The sequence below is a fragment of the Lynx canadensis genome, chromosome B1 (genome assembly GCF_007474595.2).
Source record: "Lynx canadensis isolate LIC74 chromosome B1, mLynCan4.pri.v2, whole genome shotgun sequence".
Lineage (NCBI taxonomy): Eukaryota > Metazoa > Chordata > Mammalia > Carnivora > Felidae > Lynx > Lynx canadensis.
The window spans coordinates 187,043,591-187,068,769 of NC_044306.2; the positions used below are offsets into that span (position 1 = coordinate 187,043,591).

Genomic DNA, 25,179 nt, shown 5'->3' on the forward strand with positions numbered 1-25,179 from the left:
TCCTATCTAGCGAGGCATGCCCTGGCTGCTTAACTCTTTACCGGGTTTGCACATGTTGGCTCGGGTTGCCCTCTCCTGCCTTGGCAGCTGGTACTTGCGGATCCTGACTGTCCTTATCTTGTTGTGATTTCTCGGTAAGGTGGACTGGATAGGGCTAATTCATACGTGCTGTCGCTATTAGGAGTCAGGGTTCTAAGTGGCTTCAAAGTCCCAAGTGTCTCGGAGCAGCCGGAGCGTCCTGTGGCTGGCTGGCTGGCAGTGTGGGTCTCTCAGCTGCTGTAGTTTCATTTTTCCATCACGCATTATTCTGGATGCTGTTGGGAGTTGATCTGGAAATATGGAGGATTTCTTTTCATCACTGGAATTCCTGGAGTCGTTTTCAAGTCAGCGTCCGGACCGTTTAGAACAGTGGCCCTTTTATGTTCTTCTGAAGGAGGTGAGTTCCCCGGGCTCAGCGTCCAGCCGTGGATTGAGTTGTCGGCGGAGACTGGCCAGTCGCCTCTCTGTTGCACTGGAGGCAGCGAGCTGCGAGAAGCCGTGCCTTGGCGGCCGCAGCTCTGGGAACCACCTCGGCCAGCCTAACGTGTTACGAGCAGCAGGTAGCATAGGCAGTTTTCATTTTTGGAATCATTAATGTTTGCTGTCATCCTAAAACGTATTATGCCCTTTTGCACATAATGACAGGACAGCACAGTGGTTCATAAAGGCCTATATCGCTGTAGCTACTCAGAGTCCCCAGTGTTTTACAGTTTAATGAAGGTGATGTACAATAAGGTTACCAAGATTGATAGAGACAGTTCACATGACATACCCTCCACTAAGACTGTCATTCTTTACTGCCTGCCCCCCCCCCCGCACCCTACTCCCTTTTCCCTGTCCTCACTAATTTTTTTCTAAGAAGTAAGAATTCTTTTTTCCTTAATATAATTAATGTGGCCAAGTCCACTCTTTCTTCTCTCTCTCTTTAAAATTTACCATCAATGGCACAAAAACCTCCAAAAGGTTAATGGAGAATTATACTTAATTATGATGATTCATTATCATCAGTGCAGTTAAGCTAATTTATTGTCTGCTCCTTAACTAAGGGAAAAGTCTGTTGGGGTGAAAAAACGTACAATAATTAGCCTTTTGTGTTTAGTGACTGCTTTATCCTCTTAAATCTTATTATAAAATTAAGGCTACGGTTGTGAAATAGCTGTCATAGTTGCAAAGAGGCAGGAGAATGTGTCTCTGTAACTGCAAGAAAGACACCTGTTACAGATGTATAGGGAAGCAGTAAATATCAGCATGTCAGATGAGGACAGTTACAGGGCTGGGACTGTTAAGTCTGGCATCATCCAAAGGCCAAATACAAATTAATAACAGGGACACCTGCTATCACTAATTTGTTTTAGATTATCGGGATAATGCCACATTCAGAAACACTGATTTTGCTAGCATGTCCACATTGGCCAGAGCACACGCACATTTCCAACCACAACGTAAGAGCAAAAATGGGACGGAAAGAGAAAAGGGAGGAAAGGAATGCGTGAATGACAGCGTAGTAAAATGCCAGAAACTGATCTGGTCTTTTTAATGGTTTTTCAGAAGTCACTTAAAAATGCACGTACCTGCAAGGGTGAAGGGTGTTGAGCAAGCCATGCTTAGAGAAGGCAGTTGAGGGGAGAGACAGCAAGAAGTTGTTCGCCAGTCGATGGGACACACCGGCATTCCGAAGCTTGGCTTCTAGGTTATGTTCTCCACGACAGGAACTTAAGCCAGATGGACACCTCCTGTGTTTTCCACCTTCATTTTATTTTTTGTTGCTGTTTCTGTTGTTCATGCTTCTTCTTTCTTGTTTAAGGACGGTCCCTCAATGAAGCCCTGGTGGGTTTTGCACCATTGAAAAAGTTACCCTTGTCTCTGAATCGATCACGTTGGGGAAGAGTTAACACTGTGTGTTTGTACCTGGAGGATAAGCAGCGTGGGCCAGTATGGAGACTGGGAAGTGTTACGCCCATAACAGAACGCGAACATTGTACCAGAACAAAATCTCCGCGGCCCAGCCTCCGCCTACTTATAAACCTAGTCAAGTATACCGATCTGCAACTTTGGGCTAACTCGGATAATAAAAAATGGAACGACCGATAAAATGATAAGGAAAGAGTTCAGGTGGAGAGGATTGCTCTTTCTTTTCGCGTTACCGTCGTGCCTGCAGTCTGGGATCTGACTGGGGCCTGGTGGTCTTAGGGAAGAATCACAGTCATCTTCAGGCTGCCCCTGGCCTCCCCTTACCAACTGCTGACTCCATTACCCAGTACCTTCTTCTCAGCGTGGTGCTTACGATCGTGCTGCTGCATATGACCCGTGTAATGTAGCCTGCCAGGGATGACAGGGGTGCTCGAGGAAAAAAAAAAAAAAAATCTGCATAAAACTTCTTTTATTCAAAACCTAAATGTCAGGCAGAATCTTGAGCTTCAGGCCCAACCGCTGCCTGGATGTGAACAACTCCACGGCATCTCTCCTGACCTTGGAAGGCAGGGCCGTGAGGGTGCCACTTCAGCCTGCGCACCTGCTCTGATTTAGACACCTTGGCTTGCAGGTGGATAAAGTCCTTCTGGCTCTGGTATCACCGGAGCCCTGCAGGAGGAAACTTCTGCAGGGTTCTGCACAGTATGCCGTGAGGAAATCAGCAGTCAGATGGCCGATTGGAGGTGAGAAGACCACCTCTCTGATAACGGGGGGCCACTTCCTTCAAAAAGCCACAGTGTGGGACAATGAAAAGACCACCTACTCCGTGCAAGGAAGTGAATGACTCTTCCAGTCTGACATAGCCTTGCTGACAAGCAGCCCAGCCACAGTATGGGCTATTTTCAACCTCTCGCTGTGTTGAAGTCGTTGAAAAACTCCGAAGGAAAGTAGTTTCTTTTGAATTCACTCAGAGCGTAGGTGAGGAATACATAAATGATGAGAAAAAATACGGTTGTGGGGCGCTATAGGGGTTTTTCCTTCGTAGATGTCAAGCGATCCCGCTCACATGCACTCCCTCCACACTTGACTTGCAAGTTAAACGTTGTAAAAGATGTAAAGATCATACAGAAAAACTATGACTTTTGTCCTTATCTCAAGGAACTTGCTTTTGACCTGTTCAAGATGAAGTGCTGTGGCTCATGAAGAGTCAAGTTGCGAGATTTAAATAATAATTCAAGAGAACCATAGACAAGTTAGAGGACTTGCATCATTAGTTGCTAAATGAATTATGTGGATTATAATGGTCAAAAGGAACGTGAATGGAGAAAGTTTTCCTAGTAGAGCTCTTATGCTGCTAGTTTTCATTCAACAATTGTTTATTTTGTTTTTATTACGTGTGATGGCGATTCCAAGGTAAAATCAAATTTGTATCCTTCCCTCAAAGAGATTATACTCCCAGGGTAGAGTAGACTTTTGCGTAGAGGTAACTCTATGCAGCTGAAAAAGTTGAAACTCGTTCAGTGCTAACCATCAAAAAAGTCCAAATCCAGTTGATTTCTTTTCCTTTTTTTTTTTTTTTAAGTTGATTTCTAACTGGAAGAATCAGAGAGGGCTTCACGGAAACACGGCATTTACCATGAATTTGGAGGTAGAATCTTGGATGGAATGGATCAGGCAAAGTATCCATTGAGAGCAAAGTCAGTAAAAGAATTTAGGATGTTTTTTCCCCGGTGGCTAAAACCCTGGAAACCAGCTTTGGTGGTGTGGTTGAATTAACCAGGCTTAATTCCTATCACATGCTATTGCAGTTTAATAAATTCCTGCAGTTAATGAAAGCTTTTTCTCCCCCCTGCCTCCTGCAGTGTGCTGCTCTGGTTGGTGAAGACCAGCCTCTTTGCCCAGATCTTCCTGAACTTGACCTTTCTGAACTAGACGTGAACGACTTGGATACAGACAGCTTTCTGGGTGGACTCAAGTGGTGCAGTGACCAATCAGAAATAATATCCAATCAGTACAACAATGAGCCTTCAAACATATTTGAGGTAAGGGGATCATCCCTTGGCGAAAATTAATTTCTCATTGAACGTGGCTTGGGCCATCATATCATTATTGGCCTGAAAGCATATCGGCTTCTCACTTTGCTGTCATCAAAAGACTTCTTATCACAGGTAGGCCCTTCCTCTTTCGTGGAAGAACAGTGTTTGGCAAATGAGTGGACTCGTTGTTGTCGTTTTGAGATCTGGGGGGGGCTAAGGGCCCCTAACAGAGCGCATTACTCTGTGTCGAAATACTAAGGGGTTGTGAAAGCTTTACGGACAAAGAAGAACAAGAGTCTAAACCTGTTTGTTCCTGTCTATTTCCCACAGAAAAGTGCCTAATGTAAATTAATGCGAAATGTAAAAGAATGCATTTTTTTTTTTTTATCCAGGAGATTAGACGTCTACCTTTATTTGTCTCACAAAGTTAGTGGGTAGTTATTATTATTGTCATTTTTTTGATCAGACCTCTGATTTCTCTACAGTATAGAAATGTCTAAGCCCAGCTATTCTAATATTTACTTACAAATTAGTAAAAATTCGCTTACCTTTCAATAGGGAAAATTACCTCCTAGGCTCCAGACTCTTATTATAAGCCTACCCTATAATAAGGAATGTTAATCTACTCCTATTAAAGTGTTACTTTGAAAAAAGAAGTTCTTTCTTACAAGATCAGCACTCATTTACTTAAGAAGAAATGGTTTCTTAGAGGGACAAACATTGAGCAGTCTGGCAAATGAACTGAATAAAGATTGTTGAGTCAACTAGTTTTCAATATCACCACTACCAGCACCCCCATCATTGTCTAACATCTTCTCCCTGATATGTGCCAGGCCCCATGCGAAGCACTTTAAATGTCTTTTGTATCCCACCAGCAGAACCATTCCTTAAACTTCAGGGTATTTGGTTGAGATCTCAAGTCATTAAGAAAGCCAATTTTACAATATTTATTGAGTTTTTCCAGCACCCAGTGCATAAAAAGCACTGAATAAATGTTTATTGAGTCATTAAGAAAACCAATTTTACAATATTTACTGAGGTTTTTTTTTTTCCAGCACCCCAGCACACAGAAGGTGTTGAATAAATGTGGGTTGACTGATAAATGACCGGTGACTATAGTAATGTTAATAACAGTAATAGCGATAACAGCAATGGCCAAGCTTTTGAGACACCTGTGCTATGTATGTGTCATCTCGCATATCCCTAAAACAACGTATTTTTTAGGTACCATGAGTACCGTTCCCATTTTCCGTCGAGTCTCAGAGAGGTGAAGTGAGTCTCAGACTCCGAGTCTCAGAGAGGTGAAGTGATTTTCCCCAAATCACACAGTTGACAAATAAAGACCAGGGATCTGAACCCCAAATTGATCTGATGTCCAAGGCCATATCAGTGATAAAAATAGAGTACCAGTGAGGTGGGGTGACAACCATCCTTCACAAAGACATATCAAGCTGCTGCTTTGCTGAATATATTTAAAAATAGAACAGACTCGTTCCTTTCAGTGTTGGTTGACATGGGAGCAGGAATAGTTGGGGAGCCAAGGTGGCTGTAGGTTCCGTCCATGGCTAAGAGTTTCTAATATGTCTGAACAGAGTCTTGGATGAGGACTTAAGATGGGGGAGTCCGGGCTGGGGAGAAGAGGCACTGAAGGTCTGCGGTTAGTTCTATTTCCCAGGCTTCTCAGCCGGGTCTTTGAAAGTTCATGTGAGGACTTGGCTAGTTAGAACTGGTAAATTGAACATTCCTCATTCAGTACACTTGTCAGGCGACAGGCCCGTTTTAAGTCATGCTGCATTAAATAAACAGTACTTTAAAAAATGTCCATCTCTATAGACCTCTTATCTAAAAATCGGTATTCCATTTTGGGTGATTGCCATGCATTTTGTAGGTGATGGCCAGGGAATAACTAAAAGGTGGGGGTGGGGGGCATGGCGTGGGAGTCAGTGCCTCCCCGGTGAGCTAGTTTCAAAAAAAATCCCTTCCCCATGACCTTGTGTCCCCATATTTCATGTTGTGGCACCTGCATGAGGCATTTCTCATCGGTACCTTGAGGAGACTTGGTTCAGCAACTGGTTATATATAGGTGCTTTAATCTACACGAAGACACCTCTTTTGGTTCTGTGTATAACTTTCTACCACTGATAGAATTGTTTTCAATGCTCTAAAACACAGGGTTCATTTAATTTAATTTCTCATTAGCTCATTTTAAACCAGTGACTCTCAACCGAAAGCAATTTTGCCCCCCAAGGGACGTTTAGCAGTGTCTGGAGATGTGTTTGATTTTTTTTTTTTTTTTAGGACCGAAGGCAGGAGGACGCTCCTGGCGTTTCGTGGGTAGAGACCACACACAGGACAGCTTCCCACAACAAGGAGCTGTTTGGCCCCAGAGGATAATAGTGCTGAGGTTGAGAAACCCTAAAGAAAAAAAAAAAAAAAGTCACTGAAATTCCCTTTTGTAAAACACTAAAGATGAACTGGTCGGGTTTCAGAGAGACTACATAGTTAAGACACAGGATATGAAGGATCAGAAGCTGGGGCGCCAGGGTGGCTCAGTCCGTTAAGTGTCCGACTTCAGCTCAGGTCACCACCTCGCGGCTTATGGGTTCGAGCCCTGCGTCCGGCTCTGTGCTGACAGTGCAGGGCCTGGAGCTTGCTTCAGATTTTGGGTCTCCCTCTCCCTCTCTGCACCTCCCCCACGCGTGCTCGCTCTCTCTCTCTCTCTGAAAACTAAAATAAACATTCAAAAAAACTATGTAAAAACAATCAGAAGCCATATAAAATTGTGGAGATGCCCAGGGCCTCGGGACTGAGATGTCAGGAATTCTGTCAGTGACAGCAGAAGTGACCATTTAGATAACTGTAACCGTTTTCTCTGATGTCACAAAACTCATTCTTCTCTGTCTGTGCAAAGGGTAAGGCCGTATGTGGCAATACTGTGACCCAGGGCCGCGGCTTCCTGAGCATTTGCATACAGCCAGCATGCCTCTACTCTTTGCCCTCTAGCGTTAAACTCAGACATCTTTTCTATAACAGGGGGGGAAAAAAAAGTGTGTGCGGAGCACAGGTGGAATTCGAAAATTGTGTCTTCCCCTGGGCGGTTGGTCCACGCACAACACGGTAACCCTTGAACGGCCACGGCTTTGTGTAGCTCCCTGCGGCTCCCCGAAGCCCTTCCCGGAGCCTGTGCCTTTAAGCCTCTCCCCGCGGACTTTACCCCGGGCTCACTTTCTTCCAGTTCTCAAAGCCCTGCCTCATCACATTTGTGAAGTCCTTGTACTTGAGCAAGCCAAACAGTCACGGTTTCCGCCACCTCTGATGTGCCAATACGAAGCATTATCTACCTCAGATTCCCAGAATAAAATAAGGCACCAGGAGTGAAACACTTTCCCTGGCTCAAGCAGCACGTGGAAACTGACCACAGGGTTTCTGAATTCTAATCAAAGCAGAAAGCAAGGGGTGTTTAGCGATACGGATGGGATCCGGGTGGCTTGCAGATCGTGTAGCAGACTGTTAAAACCCCACGAGTGCGTAGAAATTCCTTCCTTTGGCCTCTTCCGTGCGTTCGGATCTAAGTTTAATTTTTATCGGACTTTAGAAGAAAAGAAGAATGGCATTGAATGTCACGGTTTGGGGAGGAGTGAATTCCTCCGTGAGAGCCGGCGCGGGGGGGGGGGGGGGCGGGGGGGCAACGCGCAGTTGTCCATGTCGATTGAGAAATTGGACACACAAACAGCCGTCTCTGCTTGCACAACCTCTGTCGGAGGTGTAAATGCAGGTGACCAGGTATTATTCAGAGGCCACTTAGAAGAAAACAGGACACAGGCGTTTGTAGGTGCGGCCTCCTGTGAATCTAATCCATGTGTCAGGAAAACAGGATGCTGTCTCTGGACCGGTTGGTAGCAAGATTTATGTTTCAGAACATTGCAACATAACTTCCTTCCCTCTCTTGCCTTTGTGCATTGTTTGAAGGAGGCGAATAAAGGAGTACTTTTACAGCATGGCATGGTGTAAGGATGGGTGGCACGGGATTAGTTTAAACAGCGCATTGGCCCTTCTGGGTCACCGTGGGCCACCTTGTCCCTGCTTTATTTGAATATCTGCTTTCAGTGCCTCCTTGATACAACTGAATGAGCATCTTTCATTCATTAGCCTCTTACTTCTGAATGCAGCTACTTGGAGTTCTTTACAACACGGCAAGGGAGAATGTAGTTGTCTCTAGGTCGTTACTCATAATATGTTCTGAGGCCTGCCTTTGCGAATGGGCAGAGAAGGGCTCACAGCTGCACCCAGCATTCATGTCAGGTGATTACGGGGACTCCGCGTAAGGTCTGACACTGTGAACTTTTGTGGGAGTCAAACTGGGGGTAGTTTCCTGCTATCTGTTCCTAAGGTATCCTATCATGCTAACAAGGGAATTATGATTGGAGGCTTTTGAGGATGCTTAATTATTCTGGTGAGGATGTAAATGATTTTATATTTCTTCTTGTGACTTTCAATTGTATTCTTTTTTTTTCTCTAAAATGGGCATATACTATGTACTTACCAAAGAGTTAAAAAAAAAAAAAAAGCAATCAAAATTTGGCTCTTCAAGTGATCGTGAGCATTTTAGAAGCAGGCGACTTGCTTGTCTTGTTCCCTGAAGTTTTTCTAGATGTTTTGTTAGAAAACATCAGAAAGTAAGTACTGAAAATATTTACAACATAATGAATGAACGGACCATCATACATTTATTGATGGCGTGAACTGCCTTAGGTCATGTGAAGATTACATACAAAGCAGAAAGGCTCTGTTTCCTAAAGGACCTCAAGCCTGATTTGGAATGTCAAGTGAAGAAATGCAGAGCACTTAGCAAACAATGAAAGACTGCATACACATATGTATGTATATATGTGTATGTTTATAGTTTAGCAATTAAATAACAGACTGTATATTCATGTATATGTGTACATGTATATTTAAATACATGGGGTTACATATTAATATTATATTATATATTCTATATATGTATGTGTGCATATATACGTGTGTGTGTGTGTGTGTGTGTGTGTGTGTGTGTGTGTATCCTAGCTGAGGAGGGAAGCAGAAAGAATAACTTCACCATGGCTAATAAGAGAATAAGAGTGAAGTGGTTTCGTACAGGGGGTATGACAGTGAGGAGTGTGATACCCCCAAAGTAAAATATATACTGATAGGAAGGTAGGAGTAGGAGGAGTAGGTTTGGATTTAGGGTGGGTACAAAATTATGGCCGTCCATGGGACCCCGGTTGGGAATGTTTAGAGTTTACATAGTAGGGATTGGGGTGCCAGTGAAGATTTCTAGCAGGAGAGCCCTATAATGGAGATGGGATTTAAGGGTGTTCATTCTGATAATCGTAAGAGCTGTGGACGAGCAGAAAGTAGAAGAAATTGGACAGCAGGGCTTGCTGCATTTCCAACACCATGCAATGCAGGTGCAGCGAAGGGACAAGGTGACAGCAGAGGGGATGGTGTCCAGGGAACAAAGACTTGAAGCACCTTGAAGGAAAATGCCATCAGCCCTGATGAATATGAGTTAGGTTAGAGAGGGAAGTGGCAAAGAATGCTAACTCAAAAATACTCCAAAGGGAACCAGAACTCCACGGAGAGCTTCCTGGTTACGTTTCTACTCACCTTTAGGAGCCGAAGTACCTTCTTCGGACTTGTGAGTCATTTTACAAAGGGGTTCCCCATCTCTCTGCTGCCTCAGGGGCAGAACATATTTAACCCAATCCACAAATTTATGTGGTGTCTGCTTTTTTTCACTTGTCTCCTTGGAGGAAATTCTGCAGCCTTCCATGGTAATGAATTCCTGCTCCTGACTGTGCCTGTGGTCAGACAGACTTTTCTATGAATGGCAAACCTCTTGGAATTTTAACACAACGACAGAGAAAAAATATGAAAAAATATGCGTCAGAGCACCCTCACCTTAATTTAATCATCAGGAGAATAAATTTCCCTTTGTTATTTGGAGACGCTGAATTAGTTTACAATAATCACTTCTTTGAGATTTCTGGGATTTCCCATTTGCAATCAATAAATGTTTGTCATTTGAATGAAATTTACAGCCCCCAACCAGATTTTTGCCACACTTGGCAATGACACTTAACGGAGAACATCAACTTCAAGGAAGAAAATAATAGCCGTTTAAGTGGGGAGATAATTGGCTGTAACATAAGAACATTGAAAAATGTTGAAACTCATGGAGACTTATGGAGTATTTTAAAAATTTATGTTGTACTTATCTTTGCCTTTGTAATCTACCACAAAATTCCAAATTCTGGGTATAAATCAGTTAGATGTTCATCTTGGAGAGTCACAAATCAGGAAGCAACAATCTGACCCAGCCTGTGTGCTGCTTTGTTTTCAACCTCTACTGTCGGCTTATCTTGAGGGAGACTAAAGAGTGTTGTTGTTGTTGTGTGTGTGTGTGTGTGTGTGTGTGTGTGTGTGTGGTCATCTACCCACCTCAGTTAGAGATATTTTAGACTTCTTGCCTTGATAACATCTGCCTTATCTTGGGAACATCTGGTTTATCACCGTATTTCCTCCCTGCCATTATGCTGACCGCTGGAAAAATAGGGCTCAGGAGTCCTGACCCACACGGTGATGTCTAACTGGCATCACCCCCCACTAATAAATAGCAAGTCGCTTGCAGGTGCTGGTTACATGACCATCTTTCACCATCACTAACTCTCCTGGTGCCTGCTTTTGCTAATGTAAGTTGTGGTTACAGGAGACGAGGTCGGCGGCTGTTTTTCATGGAAGTCGATCCAGTCCTTAGCCATTTGCAACTTGGAAAGTGAGAATCTATATGTTTAATTAGGCACAATGATTGCAGAATGTACCATTTTGTGTTTTTTTGAGTAGAGACCAATTATTTCATGCCGGATACTCTAGGTGTTCTCAGATGTGGGTGAGCCATTTTATGGGCATAGCTTAGGTTTCCCCCATCTTCTGGATTCATTTAAGTGGATAATTTAACTAAAAATGACTCTGCCCAGATTTCTTTGGGGCCAGAAAAGTGGAGACCCACATTCACAAGGAGGTAAACCTGGAGAGGAATCAGGAAAAAGTGGCTCATGGCCTCTTAGATTTACTTGAAGGATATTAGTGTTGGTTAAAGTAATCAAGATTCGGGGTGCTGGATTGGACAAACTGGCTATTTATGTAGCCACGGTGTGTGCTTGTATAGTAACCTTACACATATGTTGTGTCTATTTGTCCATGTCCCCCTGTCTGTATGTGATATCGTGGAGACACAGCCCAGCAGATGGCTCACCTCTGAATGAGATCAACACACAAAGCAGATAAAAAGATGAACTTTAAAGCTCATGTTGTTAAACAGAGAGCCAAATTGTTCTTCTACTGTTCCCTACCCTAGACTTCACGTTTTTAACAAGGTTAATTTGTCCCTATGATTACATGCCTATTCTTTTAGCAATGAAAACTTTTATTGTGGGTTTTATAAAATGAATTACCTGTAATGTAGAACAATTTTGTAAGGACCATTTTTTTCTTTCTTTCTTTCTTTCTTTCTTTCTTTCTTTCTTCTCTTTCTCTCTTTCTCTCTTTCTCTTTTCTTTCTTCTTTTCTTTTCTTTCTTTCTTTCTTTCTCTTTTCTCTTTTCTTTTTTTCTCTCTCTTTCTTTCTTTCTCTATTTCTTTCTTTTTCTTTTCTTCTTTCTTTCTTTCTTTCTTTCTTTCTCTTTCTTTCTCTCTTTCTCTCTTTCTCTCTTTCTCTCTCTCTCTCTTACCACCTGTGAGGCTACTTCCAAGATTGTGTGCTCTGAAGTATAGTTTTGAAAGCAGAGCAGGATACCAAATTTTCCTGTAGCCTGCCACAGATGCTGACTTACAAGTAGCTAGGATGAGAGGTAGGGAAGGGGGAAGAGAGATACACAATGAAATACACGCTCTTATTCTTGGCAAGGGCAAAATTTTATGAAGATAAATGGCTTCTTATCCGTTAGGCCATTTGTCCCAAAACAATGATGGGAGATACTTTTGTGCCTTTTCTGTTCCAAAGTGATAGAATAATTTGCATAGTCTGAGATTCTAAACACCATTACCTTGTAGACCTGCCCATCTCTATTACTACTGCGAGTTATTCATTCAGGGTTTGCAGCCAAATGGGTTAATGAGTTACCAGATCTTGCGTAAAATGACTTGGCCTGACTTTGAAGCAACTACTTTTTCCTTTTTTTTGGCCAGTCTTGTGATTGGTGTTAATTCGCTCTAGAGACCAAGCCTCCTATAGAATCTTTTTTGTCCCCCCCCACCCCCCAGAAGTATCTTCCTTAAATACTGTCCCTGTAACCATTTTCATTCTTTCCCAAACTTGTGCTTGAAGGCAGTCAGTGCAAGGAGCTGCAAGCAGGCTGATAGGGTAGGGAGGAGGGAGGAAACTCGGTAGCCAAATCCTTGGTGGCTGATGCCTTTCCTTGTGCCAAATCAGCACCATTTCTCAGAGCCCTGTCTGCAGCACAACTGAGTTTAGAGTGAGTTCCTTGGTGTTCCTCACGCAAAATGCAGAGCTGGAGCTCTGAACTTTGAAGGAAAGCCTCAGAGCTATTTGCAAAGTGCTGGTGCTTAGTGAATACTAAATTACATTTAGGAAATCGTCTACTGCTACCCGTTATACTTCATTTTTATTCTTGACACAGACACCTAAATCAGAGAACAGTAACATTTCAGAGATTATGGAAGCAGTTTGGGTATGTTCCAACACTATAATAGGATCAGAATTTTAAGGCCTTTTGTATTATTACCAATAGTCACTTAGTTTCTGCTGCAGTGTACTTTGTGGGGAATTACAGCTTTTACTAAAAAGATTAAAATGCTATTATGCAAATGATTGCAGTATGTTATTATGTTTACAAATTAACATCCATGGCTCAACACACAAATTAACTAACTATTCTATCTATGTTATTAAGGATTTAATAAAGTAACTGTTAATAAAAATGGGTAGCTTGGAACACTTAATAGGAAACAATCGTGATTTAACACAGAACTCGAGCGTGGTGTTTAATGTTCTAGGTGATATAATGGTAAAATAAAGTTGAGCAAAGCACACAGAAGAACCAGGACCGTGTGAAACGCAGAGCTCCTTGTCTGAGATGCTGACGACCATGAACTAAGTAGCTGCAGGCTACAACGTACAGTGGGCAGCATATCAATAAATCTAAGCAAAGCACACAAGGCATCTTCTATTAATAAATAGTTCATTGAAATGATAATTGCCCTCCATTACATGTGTGATATGTTCCGTACACGCAGAGAATACTTACATTATTCTAAGATGGAGCTCAGAGCAAATTTTGATGTGGCGAATGGGATTTCGCTGCAGAATATCACCGTGTGATAAAAGAGGAGAAGGCCAGGTTCAGACTAAGATGGCTTTACAAACAGGCTGCAAATTGCTATTCCTGGCTGTTCATAAGAGATCATAAAAGCAAGGAGATAAGAACCGCCAAGGTCCCTGAGAAATGAACGTATGTGATTATGTTATCTTGTGGGTTGGCTTTCCTAGACAGACCGACACCACCACTTTCGTCCAACAGGAAAAGGAGAGAGAGAGAGATGCAGATTCTGGATGGCAAACTTTGTTAGATTGGGGAAGTTCCAAAGCACTGTAATTAAAATGTTTCCAAAGAGACCCAGGATTCCCATCACCGAATGAATCCTTTGCTGGATCTCAAAACAAGAGCGAGAAGTGTTACCCAATACTAAGCAAACAAACAAACAACGAGGACACAAAAGAGTCACTAGACAATCCTGAAACAACTTGGTTTCGATCTCAAATGTTGGGGACTTACTGTTCTTAGCAGCGAGATAAAAATGTTGAAGACTCCTACGTAAACAGCAGCCTTTTTAGGCCAACCTGAAAATATATAATTATGTAACAAATCAACAATTACCTTTCCAGGTCTACCTACCGAGGGCAACTAACCTGAGCTTCTGAGCGGGAATATCTGGGTATACTTAAGAAGCACGAGCAGGGAAAGCAACCACAAACTTGGTCAAGGTTTGGTGTCCTTGCGTACAATACAAGCAATTTGTTTTGTTCTGAGTCCCACCTCTGTTGGAAAAACTACTTATGCAAATGTTTTATATCTAGCTCCAGCAAGGCGCCTGGTTCCTTCATTTCCTTCCACATTCGGATAAATTGTGTTGTTCTTCACTCTTCCAAATTTGTCCTTGTGGAAGCAAACGCTTGCAAATTGGTTGAAGCTCGCTGAGGGGAAAGAGAGGGAGGGAGGGGAGCGGGAGGAAGAGGGAAAAACCTGACCCCAAACAGTTGCCGGGGACAGCTTCTGGTTTGATGGTTTGTGGCCTTGTCCGGTTCCCAGGCACCTGATCGGGAAAGTGGTACAGTCCTGTTATGCAGGCATTCTGGAACGCCTGCCAACATTCACCTGACATGACCAAGGTTTAAAGTACTTGCTGTAACTTGAGGGAGCGTAGTGGAAACGTGTGCCTGTGTATGTGCATACACATTTACATTTCTTTTCTTTTCTTTTTTAGAGGAAAACACAAAGCGATAACTCGCCATAGAAGGGTGGTAAAATAATTAGTCCAGCAGACAAATGCCTTGGCCCATGTTTAAACAGAGCTTTAAGGACACAGTGTTCTCAACAGTCACATATCTAAATACAAACCAGTGTCAGCTGCCATGCAGACCAGAATGTAATAGCCCGTTCTCACATAGGTCATCGCCAATCCATTTTGGTCGCAGTCACACTGCACATCTGTTTCTGCATGCTGCAGCTTCTTAAGGCGGCATTTAGACTTCGTAAGGACACAAACAACCAAGCTATAAATTCCCACTGCTGGAGTTATTTTGAATAAGTGTATACTGTTTCATATTTATAATGGTGAGGCTTCCTAATATTCACAGTGAATATATAACACCGATCAGTTCAACAAGCATGAAATTGTATGTTGTCAACTTGTCACATAAATAGAGTCCTATTCAGGCTTGCGATAATGTTGAACTAACATTTTTTTCCCCCGCGATCGTCGAGAGGGTCACAAAAAAGTAGGGAGGTAGCACTTCCTTTGGGTAGATAAACAGTCAGGGCCATTGTAAAGTTGATATTCACGATGATGGGTCCCTTTTCTTCCCTCCCTCCGAAGCACTTGTTTTTCTTGGGTGAATGCTAATTGGCTAATCTGGTGTGTTTCTTCTGCCATCCAATGGTATCATTTGCAGCCAGTGCTAGAAAGCTTTTTTTGGGTTGTGTATGTGTGAGTAGCTTTTTTTGTGCTCCTTTAAAACAATTTTTTTTTCCTATTCTTGGAGCGCAAATCAGCGCTAATTGTCATGAAATTCTCTAGCTCTACTCTGGCAAGCTTTCTTGTTGTCTCTGCACCTCTGTTAACTCTTAATTCAGTACCAGATCCCTGGTGAAAGCTGGGCATTTGGGGTGAACTCTCCTGGTCTGGGGGATTTAGAGAGATGGAGAAAAGAAATTACTGAATCCAAATTGCAACTTACTGGAAGGAGAGGAGAAGGCAGATGAAGTGTCCTCACCAGGAGCTAGGGAGAAATGGCAGGTGCCACTTTCCACAGCGCCTGGTATTTCTGCACCAGAGGCGAGAGTAGAAACTGACGTCGAGTACTTTCTCACTTTTGAGAAATTCTTAGGCGTGTTCCGCCCTCCTCGTCTTCCTCAAACGGCCTGAAGACGGCAAGTGTCACAGTGTGTCTCTGCAGGTGTGGTGGTTTGTCCCATCAATTGCTAACTCAACACCTCAGGGCAGTGCATTAGAAGACAGCTGTTAGGGAGGACTGTTATCCCCACCGGTCTTTTCATCCCGTATCGCTTGTGATACAGGTGGTCACATTTTCTCAGATGGTTTCCAGCTTTTGCGTATTGTCGCATTGCTTCGTGCTTCTCGATTTTAAAAGTTCTTCTATTACTTGTTTACCCATCCATATCCAAAAATAATTATCGTCGCCCACCATCATCGCCAATTTCTGGAAAGGCAGTGGTTTAGAGTCAACACAGTCCATGGCCTCAAGAAGCTCACGGTTAGTGATAAAGACAAGTTGTTCAAATCAAGTGAGATAAGCTGTGTGATAGAGACAGCAAAGCAGGAACTTTCTCCGCCTGCTTATTACCCTGGTCATCGCTAATACATCAGTTCTACCCTTCTCTGAATTGGCACACTTACCATTTCCAGAAAGGCCTTCACCTTGAAGCGGGATTTTTCTGGAGAGCAGCTCTCCTAGTCACTGGGGCCGTCCATTCCAAACCGAGAGCCCGGGCATAGGGTCCAACAAGTGCAGGGCAGTGGAACAGAATATTTGAAAATGGGAGACCTGAGCTTTCCGGTTTTCTACACATAGCGTATCAAGGAAAACAGCAGTTTGCTCCTTGGAATTGCTGAGGGAGGACAAGAGGAAGCCAACCTCAGGGAGGAACGCAGAGCTGTCAGCAGAAAGTTCTTTAACCCAAGTGCAAGGCTGACGTGATTAGAATGTTGTGCCCCTGGCAAAGTATATGGGGCTCCTTTGGAGGAAAACCATTTTGCACCATTTTAGGCCTAGTGACCTTTCTCTCTGAGAATGATATTTCTGTCCAGCCAGAAGGGCTGGCACGCTTTTGCCTATATGTGACACCCTGCATATGTGACTTTTCTGTCTCTTGGAGCCCTCTTCTCATTGACTCATGGGATAATCCTACACGGGGACTGTCTTGTTGCACACGAAGAATGTAGACCTACCCTCTCTTCTTCTCTGTTGAGGTACCAAGCATTGCACCTCTACTGAGCTATGCTCAATATTTCCTGTAATACCTCAGTTTAAATCTCTTCTCCCCAGTCTTTTCTCAGAGGCTTATTTCTGCTTTGGAATAGTGCTTACGTAGGGAGAATTAGGTGCCTCTATTATAGGAACGCCCTTGGTTTTTCCACAGGCTCTTGGCCTAAGGACGTTAGCTTCCCCGGGTGCCATTTCATTTGTTCAGATGTGAAGTTGGAGTGTCTCATTTCCAGCCACAGTTCTCCTGGCTGCCCAGGGATTCTGGCCAACTCAGATTCTGTCCAGAAATGTTCTCATGTCAGGATCCTCTCGTGTCTTGCCAACACATGCTTAGCGGGGACACCCTGCTCTCCTCTGAGCCGCATCTATCAGCCTGGTTTTTTTGTTTTTTGTTTTGGTTTTTGTTTTGTGTTTTTCAGGCAGTGCTGCCTGATGGGCGGGCTCACCTCCTGTTCCTGTCGGAGAGGAGTCCAGGTGAATGCCTGAGCATTTGAGTGCAGTGATGCTGCATGGGATGAGTGACTTCTCTCTCCTGCTGGTCCCCAATTCCAGGGCTCTGCGTGCAGCAGATTTGAGAGTTACATTAGGTCACAGTGCCACTTTCTAGCTCCTTTAATCCTGTCACCCGGCAATCCCACCGACGTGGCCGAGGTGGCTGTCCCTGTCCTAAAGGAATGTATGTCAGTTTCTCCTGGGACAAATCTAGTCTGGCTGCTTTGCAATATTTGTTCCAACAAATATTTTGACAAAGTTTTGTCCAAGTTTGTCAAAGTTTTGACAATGTTTTGACAAAGACATTCTGTCTGCACAGAACCAAAGAATTCTCTGTGTTTAGATGCATTTGGAGGTAACTGTTCTTGGCAGATAACTGAGTCTGGTCACCCACATCGCGTGGTCCATGTCCCATCTAATTTGTCTTCGAATGGCAAACGGTTTCTTCTCTGAGTCAGCCAAAGGCATGATACCCTCCGACAGTCCTGGGTGACCTCCCTGCTGCTTTTGTGACACAACAAAACAAAACAAAACAAAACAAAACAAAACAAAACAAAACACTGATCCCACTTTTTCCCTCTCATTGCTGGTTCATTTTTATTTCCAGCTCCATGTTTCATAGCTGGAAGGGAAGATATATGTTCCACAGATAGGATGCATTTTTACTTAATCATGGTGGTTATTTTTATAATTCATATTAGGAGACCTCATTTCTTCGGCCGTTATTAACTTAGTATTATTAATTGTCCGAAACATAGCTGAGAAGCACACCATTTGTAAAACTGTCTCGGAGAAGCCAAACTGGAGGCAGAAAAATCATACCCTCACACTGAATGCATTTTCTTCCCAGATAAGCTTCTCCAGCCCTCCCTTACCACTTGCTTCCTTTTGTTTTACTTACAATTTAAACCAATCTGGTTATCTGTTTTCCAAGCACATGGGAGATTAGAAGAAATGATTTAGAAGGTTAATGAGCTGGTGGAGGCAAGGAGATCATAGCAGGAAGTGGGCCCTGACCAAAAGAGATGAGACAAAAAAAAATTACCAAAGAAGGAGGCACGCACTCAAAATAGGACTGGGTTTGGGGGCACGCAGCCCTGTTTTTCTCGGGGCTATATTTCCAAATAGCTCCCTGTGGACCTTTAGCAGTATCACCCAATGCTACAAAAATCAAATCTCGCAATTTTTAAGATGGGAGAAGTCCGAAAACGATTTTGAGCTCTTTCCGTTCAATGCTTTAATAACAAGTTGGGTGCTTAAGTAAGTCAGCCTCTCGTTTCATCTGCACAAGTGTCTGTGTGGATTAATGCCTGACGAGGAGGATAAATGAGGCGTATATACAAACACACATGCACATTTTTGGATCTGAAAGATTTTCATGGAGTTTTGACGTCATTCTGTAAGACTTTCCCATGTAACAGCCCTAAATGAGACAGTGCTCCATGAAATGCTGAACTTCATTGTATGATCTGTCAGATCACTTGCTCCCTTAAAAAATACAGCTGTTGGGGCGCCTGGGTGGCGCAGTCGGTTAAGCGTCCGACTTCAGCCAGGTCACGATCTTGCGGTCCGGGAGTTCGAGCCCCGCGTCAGGCTCTGGGCTGATGGCTCAGAGCCTGGAGCCTGTTTCCGATTCTGTGTCTCCCTCTCTCTCTGCCCCTCCCCCGTTCATGCTCTGTCTCTCTCTGTCCCAAAAATAAATAAACATTGAAAAAAAAAAAATTTTAATAAAAAAAAAAAAAAATACAGCTGTTAAAATTTCCTCTGATAAAGAGGCTGCTGACTTTTTTTCTTCTCTTGTCAATACTAAAGCTCTTTGGCTACGGGGCCATTAGTCAAGACAAATACAGCTCAGCAGAGTTATTCTTAAATCGGTAATTCCCCACCTTACTTTAGAATGAAATTACCTATACTTTTCCCCTTTCTTGCTCTCTTCCCCAGTCCCCAAATAAGCCAGCGCCACAATAATGCATAATTCACGCGTATATATTCATTTGGGGCACACTAAATTGTAATATCAGTGCTCTAAGTCATTCCCCCTTCTTTCTCATTTTGTCCGGAGACCCTTATAAATAAACCACCCACCTCAGGGCTTACAGAATAATCACTAAAATGTGCTATTTGGTTTTGGAGAAAGGATTTCAGCTAAGGTTCAGGACTGAGTTCCCTAGATCTAATTTCTGTCTAGAAACCCAAGGAATGCTCTGACTGTGACTTCTTTATCCAAACTCTCTGGCCCAGAGAGGGCCACCTCTCACCTGAAGGGAGAGAATGGACAGCTTGGATTTCGCCACATGGGCCCTGAGCTTTGGTTAGGCCACGACCCCTCATTACTATTCACACTTTGGCAATTTCAAAGGCTGCTGTCCCCCCTGACTTCTGTAAGCAGCCGGGCTCCCCTGGTACTTTTTCATGCCTTATCCTTTATACGAAGGCATTTGTGTCTCCCTTCATGTCTCTTTCAGGAGTAATTCTTCCCGTGTTCAATTTTTCCCTTTCTCTTTATGGCTGTCGTAATAGCCCCTGATACAGTCAGGCAGCAATGACCCTGTCCATCATTCACCTGCAAGCTATTCTTGAACTAGCGGATGGTCCCTGAGTGACCAGATTACTTGTGCCAGTGGTGGGTCTTTCCACCCGACCTTTCATCCGGTGGCATAAAAGCCGGTTCCAGGCCGTGCGCAAGGCTGGCCGCCCCGCCACCTCCGTGCCCTCCGTGGAGGGAGCGGTGGGAAGGAGAGTGTCAATGCAAATTAATCGCGGAGGCAGGGATAGAGCAAGGTGTGTAGCTGAGGTTACCAGAAATGACATCTGTCCTCCTCGGAGTGGCAGTGGAAATACGTCTCAAGGAGTGAGCGTCCAAAGGAGATTTTCCATAGACACAATTGGCATAAACTGCCTTAGAACAAAGCGCTATTCAAAAGGCTGTGTGTTTGCCTTGGTCTGTGTTCAACCGGAGCCTTTACCGGGCAAAGGATAAACTATTAAGTCCCTACATTTAGGAAGGGGATTCGTGGCCCTTCTTGGGCACCGAGTGAGTTTTCACTGCCACACGTGCAAAGGCGCGTCTTTTCCTTTCGTGCGGGCCTTTGAATGTTGTGGCTGTGGCCGTTTAGACGTCAGCTTCCTGGCGGTGTCCCTCAAGCTCTATGATACACTTCATGAGGGAAAGGATGTGCCTCGAGTCGGCACCTCATCGCCTTGCCAGGGCCCGGCACCAAGCCAGGCACGTAAGGGACTCGATCTCCGATGTCTGTTGATGGTTGGATTTACAGTGGCTCTACCCAAATCAGGGAGCGAGGGAGAGAATAAAACGACCTTCCCAGCCATTCAGAGCAGTCATGCTAAAAATAAGACGTGCCAAAGATCTGAGAGCGTGTTCTCTAAGAGGTGGTTTGTAAGCAGAGCCAACAGCGACAACAGTATGTTGCGTGCCTGCCAGAGCGGCTGAGAACTTACCTTCTAATTCGCTTGCTGCCCCGATGAAGACATCTGGGTGGTTTTAATGGCAGTCGGGGAGACACGTGGCTGCTTTAAGCCGGTGCACGTTGGCACATGAAGGCGCCCTTACACGTTTTACGATGGGTGTTGAGTGTTCACTCCTCTCGCCTACAGGACAGGGAGTATTTCTCATACGCCATGAAGAGCTACAGAACTGGTACCTTTTCAAGGTTCCAGAGCATCGGGGTAATTCTGCTACCCTACAAGGACCCGAATGTTACCTGGGAGCTCCCTTAAGTACGCGGCAGCGGGTTCCCAGCACGCTGTTCCCATCACTGTGCCCCTATTTCCTGGTCTGTTCTAACTCTCTTAAGAGATCCGGGCATCAGATTTCCGCAAATATTTTGTTGTTGCTGTAGTGTCCTTGTCAAAAATCACAACGGAAGGAAGGCACCTCTCTCGGAAACGTGATTGCGTGATTGTACGGGTCGATCGTGCCGTATCTGTCTGGCAGTTACCTGACTTCTTGGAAGAATCAAACACAAAGGCTAGAAAGAAATGGCGGGATGGGGAAGGATGACCGATTGCCACAGGCTTTTGGGCTTTTCAGAAGGCGTGAATGTTTTTGGCCCTGCTTTCGCTTATGGGCTGGGATCATTGAAGCCAGGGTGCAAAAATAGCAAAGAGGATCCGCTAACCTGAATTTCTTAGTAGATTTTGTAGAGCAGTTGAATTCATGGTCATTTTTGCTATTTTAGCAAAGACCTTGGCGAGTTGTCTTTGTTCGAAGGGGATGGTTTGATCAGTCCAGGACTTTAGGCTGATTCATGTGTTATAATTCAGTATGCTATTATACAGGACACTCCAATCCAGGGAATGATTTTATTCGTTCTTAAATTGATCCATTTATCAACTATTTAAAGAGCACCAACGACGTGCCAGATTTGCAGTCAGGTACTCAAAATACAAAGACGTATGTACCGTGTACATAATCCTTCAGATGTAGGAGTTGGTGGAACGGTGAAAAAGACAGACTTAACTAATTAGAAGATAACGGGGTGAGTTCTGTGGTCGAGTTGTGGCAATGAAGTGCCACAAATACACAAAGAGAGCGTAAAAATGTCTGCTAAAACAGAGAGGAGAATTGGTAAGGGTTGCTAGATTATAGGGTCGTGAGACTTGATTACATCAGACGTTAAACATTCCTGTTGATTTATAAAATGTAGTAAATTGCATTTCTCCTCAGGGGGAAACCAGAACGGTCAGGAAAAAGGAGGCGCACAGTAGGCTTTTCCTCACCTTTCCAGTAAGGCCAGTCTACATTGTGCTTGGCAGTCCGACAGCTCGTTAGATTTTAACAAAAGCAACAGAACTAAGTAAGAATTCCTCAGTCAAGCACCCCGGGTACTATCTCTGAGAGCAAATGTGACATAGAGAATGAGAAATGAATTAAATAGTCAGCTACAGCAAGCCAAACTTAAAAAAAGCCCTGAAATGACCAAAAATGGAAACATATTACAGTTATCTGCATTCACAGTACAGAACAAGTTTGGTCGTATTTAAGATAATTCTCTAGTGCCTGCTATTTTTAGCCCAAGGGTAAGCTCCTCTAAGAGTCTTTCAGAATTGCATCCCTTTAACCTGGCCTAACAAACTAAGCCAATAAGCTGTCTGATTTTCCTCGTCCATCCGGGAGGAAGAGAGATAGCTAAAACAAACCATTTGCGGGGAAAATGTTCGGCCTATCTTGTATTAAGAGCTTTTTTTCATATAGATTTTTAAAACATCCCAATATTAAGTGTTGCCTGTCAGAGACCAAAATGTCAAGCTTTGCTGTTTTGAAATTGTAGGCTCATGGTTATAAAAAGAGGATTTTATAGGCCTAGTCTAATGGAAATAAACATTACTCCATTACCTTCGGTAAAACCAAATCTTTACAGTTCAAGCTATCATTATTAGTGTCTACGAGAAGAAAGAAACATTTCCAGGGGGTTTATTTATTTTTTTAGGCAAAGGAAGACCGGCGAGCTGTACCATAGCAAATGAAAGTTTTCTTAAAGCTTTCCCCTCAGTGACTTTGCAGTGTGTAATTTAAAAGCAGAGAGCAAAGAAAATGCAGTTTTAAAACACTAGGCTGGCTATTCCTGGCATCTTTCTTTCCTACATATTAACGGCCCTTTGTAAAACCATTGCTCTTGTCTGTTCTTGTCCGTCTGTCTCTATACAGTATACGTAAACGGCTTTATCAGCTCTTGATTGTGCACACTTTCTCCTTAGTGCGTGCTTCTGCATGTGTGTGTGTGTGTGTGTGTGTGTGTGTGTGTCTGTTTGTGTGTGAGCTGTCCCTGTTTCAATCGTATGACCATATTAGGTGGACGCTTGAAATGTCTTCTTTTCTACTTGGTTCACCAGAAACAATGCTGCTAATGCTCAAAGTTTACAATTGTTCCAAGGTTAACCAGTTTCCTGAAATTCAGAAGACTGAATCTGTCAGTTCAGTATGGAGTAGATTTTAGCCACAGACGCTCCCTGTCAAGCAGTCAATTGCCAGATATTTATTGAGCTCATATATTATGCAAGGTGTTACGCCAGGTATGATGGGGAATAGAAAGGGCTTTAGAGCAGGACCTCAGTCCTCAAGGAGACTTGTCACCAACTTGTAGAAATAAGATAGCCATGCCCACAGAGTGGCAGTCAGAAAAGTTTAGGACATTTAGAGATATCCTACCATGTCCCCGACACATGCCTAGGCTCCTCTCTGACGCATGATTCTACCTCCCTTACCAGCCTGTTGGTTACCATTTCACTGGACCCCCGGTAAGTTCCCCAATCACTACCTTTGGTTATGCCTGGATTCTGTCTTCCTGCAGATTAGGAATTTAGGAGTTAGTATTTAACCAGAACTCAGATTTCCTGGTTCCCATCACATCTCTTGCGGGGGGGAAGCGTCAGGAGGATGGAATTGCTCTCTTCTGTGAGCGAGCCTCGGAAACACTGGCCACTTGCACGGCCATCTCCCAGAATATGTGTGCTTTATCAAAACGCCCTATTGACTGTTAAATGATCAGAGGGTGCCAATTTCTGCAGAGGAGCGGGTGGGATATGGGCATCCATCGCCCCACAGCGGAGTCTGCCGCCAGTGAGGTGTTTTGTGCTTTGCAAGCTTGTTCCTGATCTTTACTCCCCTTTAAGACCGGCTGTTAATCTTTAGCACAGGCTGACTCTGCAACACGGTGCACACCAGGTTGCTTAACTTCTTGTTTGTGTGCTCCCAGGGATCAGAAACCAGTCTGCTGTTTGTCCCCCAGACCACATAGGGTCACTGCCTCTGTCTCTCTGTCCTTTGTTCTCCATGTTTGGTCGGTTGCTGAAGACTTCCTCCTGGGTCTTAGGTGAATGTTCACCATCTTCCTCCATCAGTTCTTTTTATCTTTCACTAACTCATACTTAAGCGAGCTCAGCCTCCTTTACTGCCTCCCTCTTCCCTCGGTCATCCTGAACATATCATACTCCACACACACCATACTTAATTATGAAAGCGACCATTATTTTTCAGCCTCTGCTGTGTGCCTAGGCTTTGCCAAAAACTATAGTACTTGTAAAAGGGGTTTGGGGATCATCGTTGGGGATGCACGACTTCATGAGGAGATAAAGCCCATGCATGTGACACAATCAGACAGTGGGTGAAAGGTGGATTGTCACTCAACAAATCTCTATTCCAGGCACCGTGTGGCACAGAAGAATCAGCGATTTTGCTCCTGCCTTCAGTCCCATGAGGAGATGTGATCATTGGCATGATATTAGCAAACTACACTAAGAGTTTTAGAGGTGGGAAGAGAGCCATAAGACCAATGGGGCAAGTGGGAAGTCGGGCTGGTGGAAAAATAGATCTTCAAGATGGAGAGAGATTTCTGTCGGCAAAGAGGAAAGGAAAAGACAGTTGACCCTGAGCAACATGGGTTTGAGCTGCATGGGTCCACTTACACGTGGATTTTTTCAATAAATGTATATATAATACTGTAAACATATTTTCTCTTCTTTATGATTTTCTTAATAACATTTTCTTTAGTTTACATTATTGTAAGAGTACAGTGAATACATTTTACATACAAAATATGTGCCCATCGACCATTTATGTTATCGGTAAGGCTTCTGGTCAGCAGGAAGGAATTAGTAGTTAAGTTTGGAGCAGGGCAAAAGTTATACCCAGGGTTTTGATGGCGGGGGGCATCATTGCCCCTAACTCTACATTGTTCAAGGGTCAAAAGTCATCTCATTACTTACGTAATACTTATTCGGCACCTGCTACGGGCCAGGATTCATGTTAGGTGTTGACATAACTGGATAGGATAGAGACGATGTTATGAGCAAAGTCAGTAGTGAGAAGAACCCCAAGGGTGATCGGGAAATAAGGGCCCATCTAACTGGGCAGAAGAGAAAGGGATACAAGTGAATAGAATCTTAGAATTAGACT

General features: G+C 43.8%; 1 protein-coding gene across 2 annotated transcripts in view; it reads left to right on the forward strand.

Moving 5' to 3' along the window:
* PPARGC1A (PPARG coactivator 1 alpha) overlaps positions 1–25,179 on the forward strand; it is a 133,381-nt gene that overhangs the window by 34,242 nt on the left and 73,960 nt on the right. The window contains exons 1-2 of one of the 2 annotated variants that reach the window (XM_036064271.1): positions 169–436; positions 3,813–3,992. In XM_036064271.1, the coding sequence (XP_035920164.1) occupies positions 338–436; positions 3,813–3,992 (279 nt within the window). In that variant the 5' untranslated portion in view covers positions 169–337. Of the gene's footprint in view, positions 1–168; positions 437–3,812; positions 3,993–25,179 lie in introns of those variants that run through there. The other variant, XM_036064273.1, reaches the window with a different exon arrangement.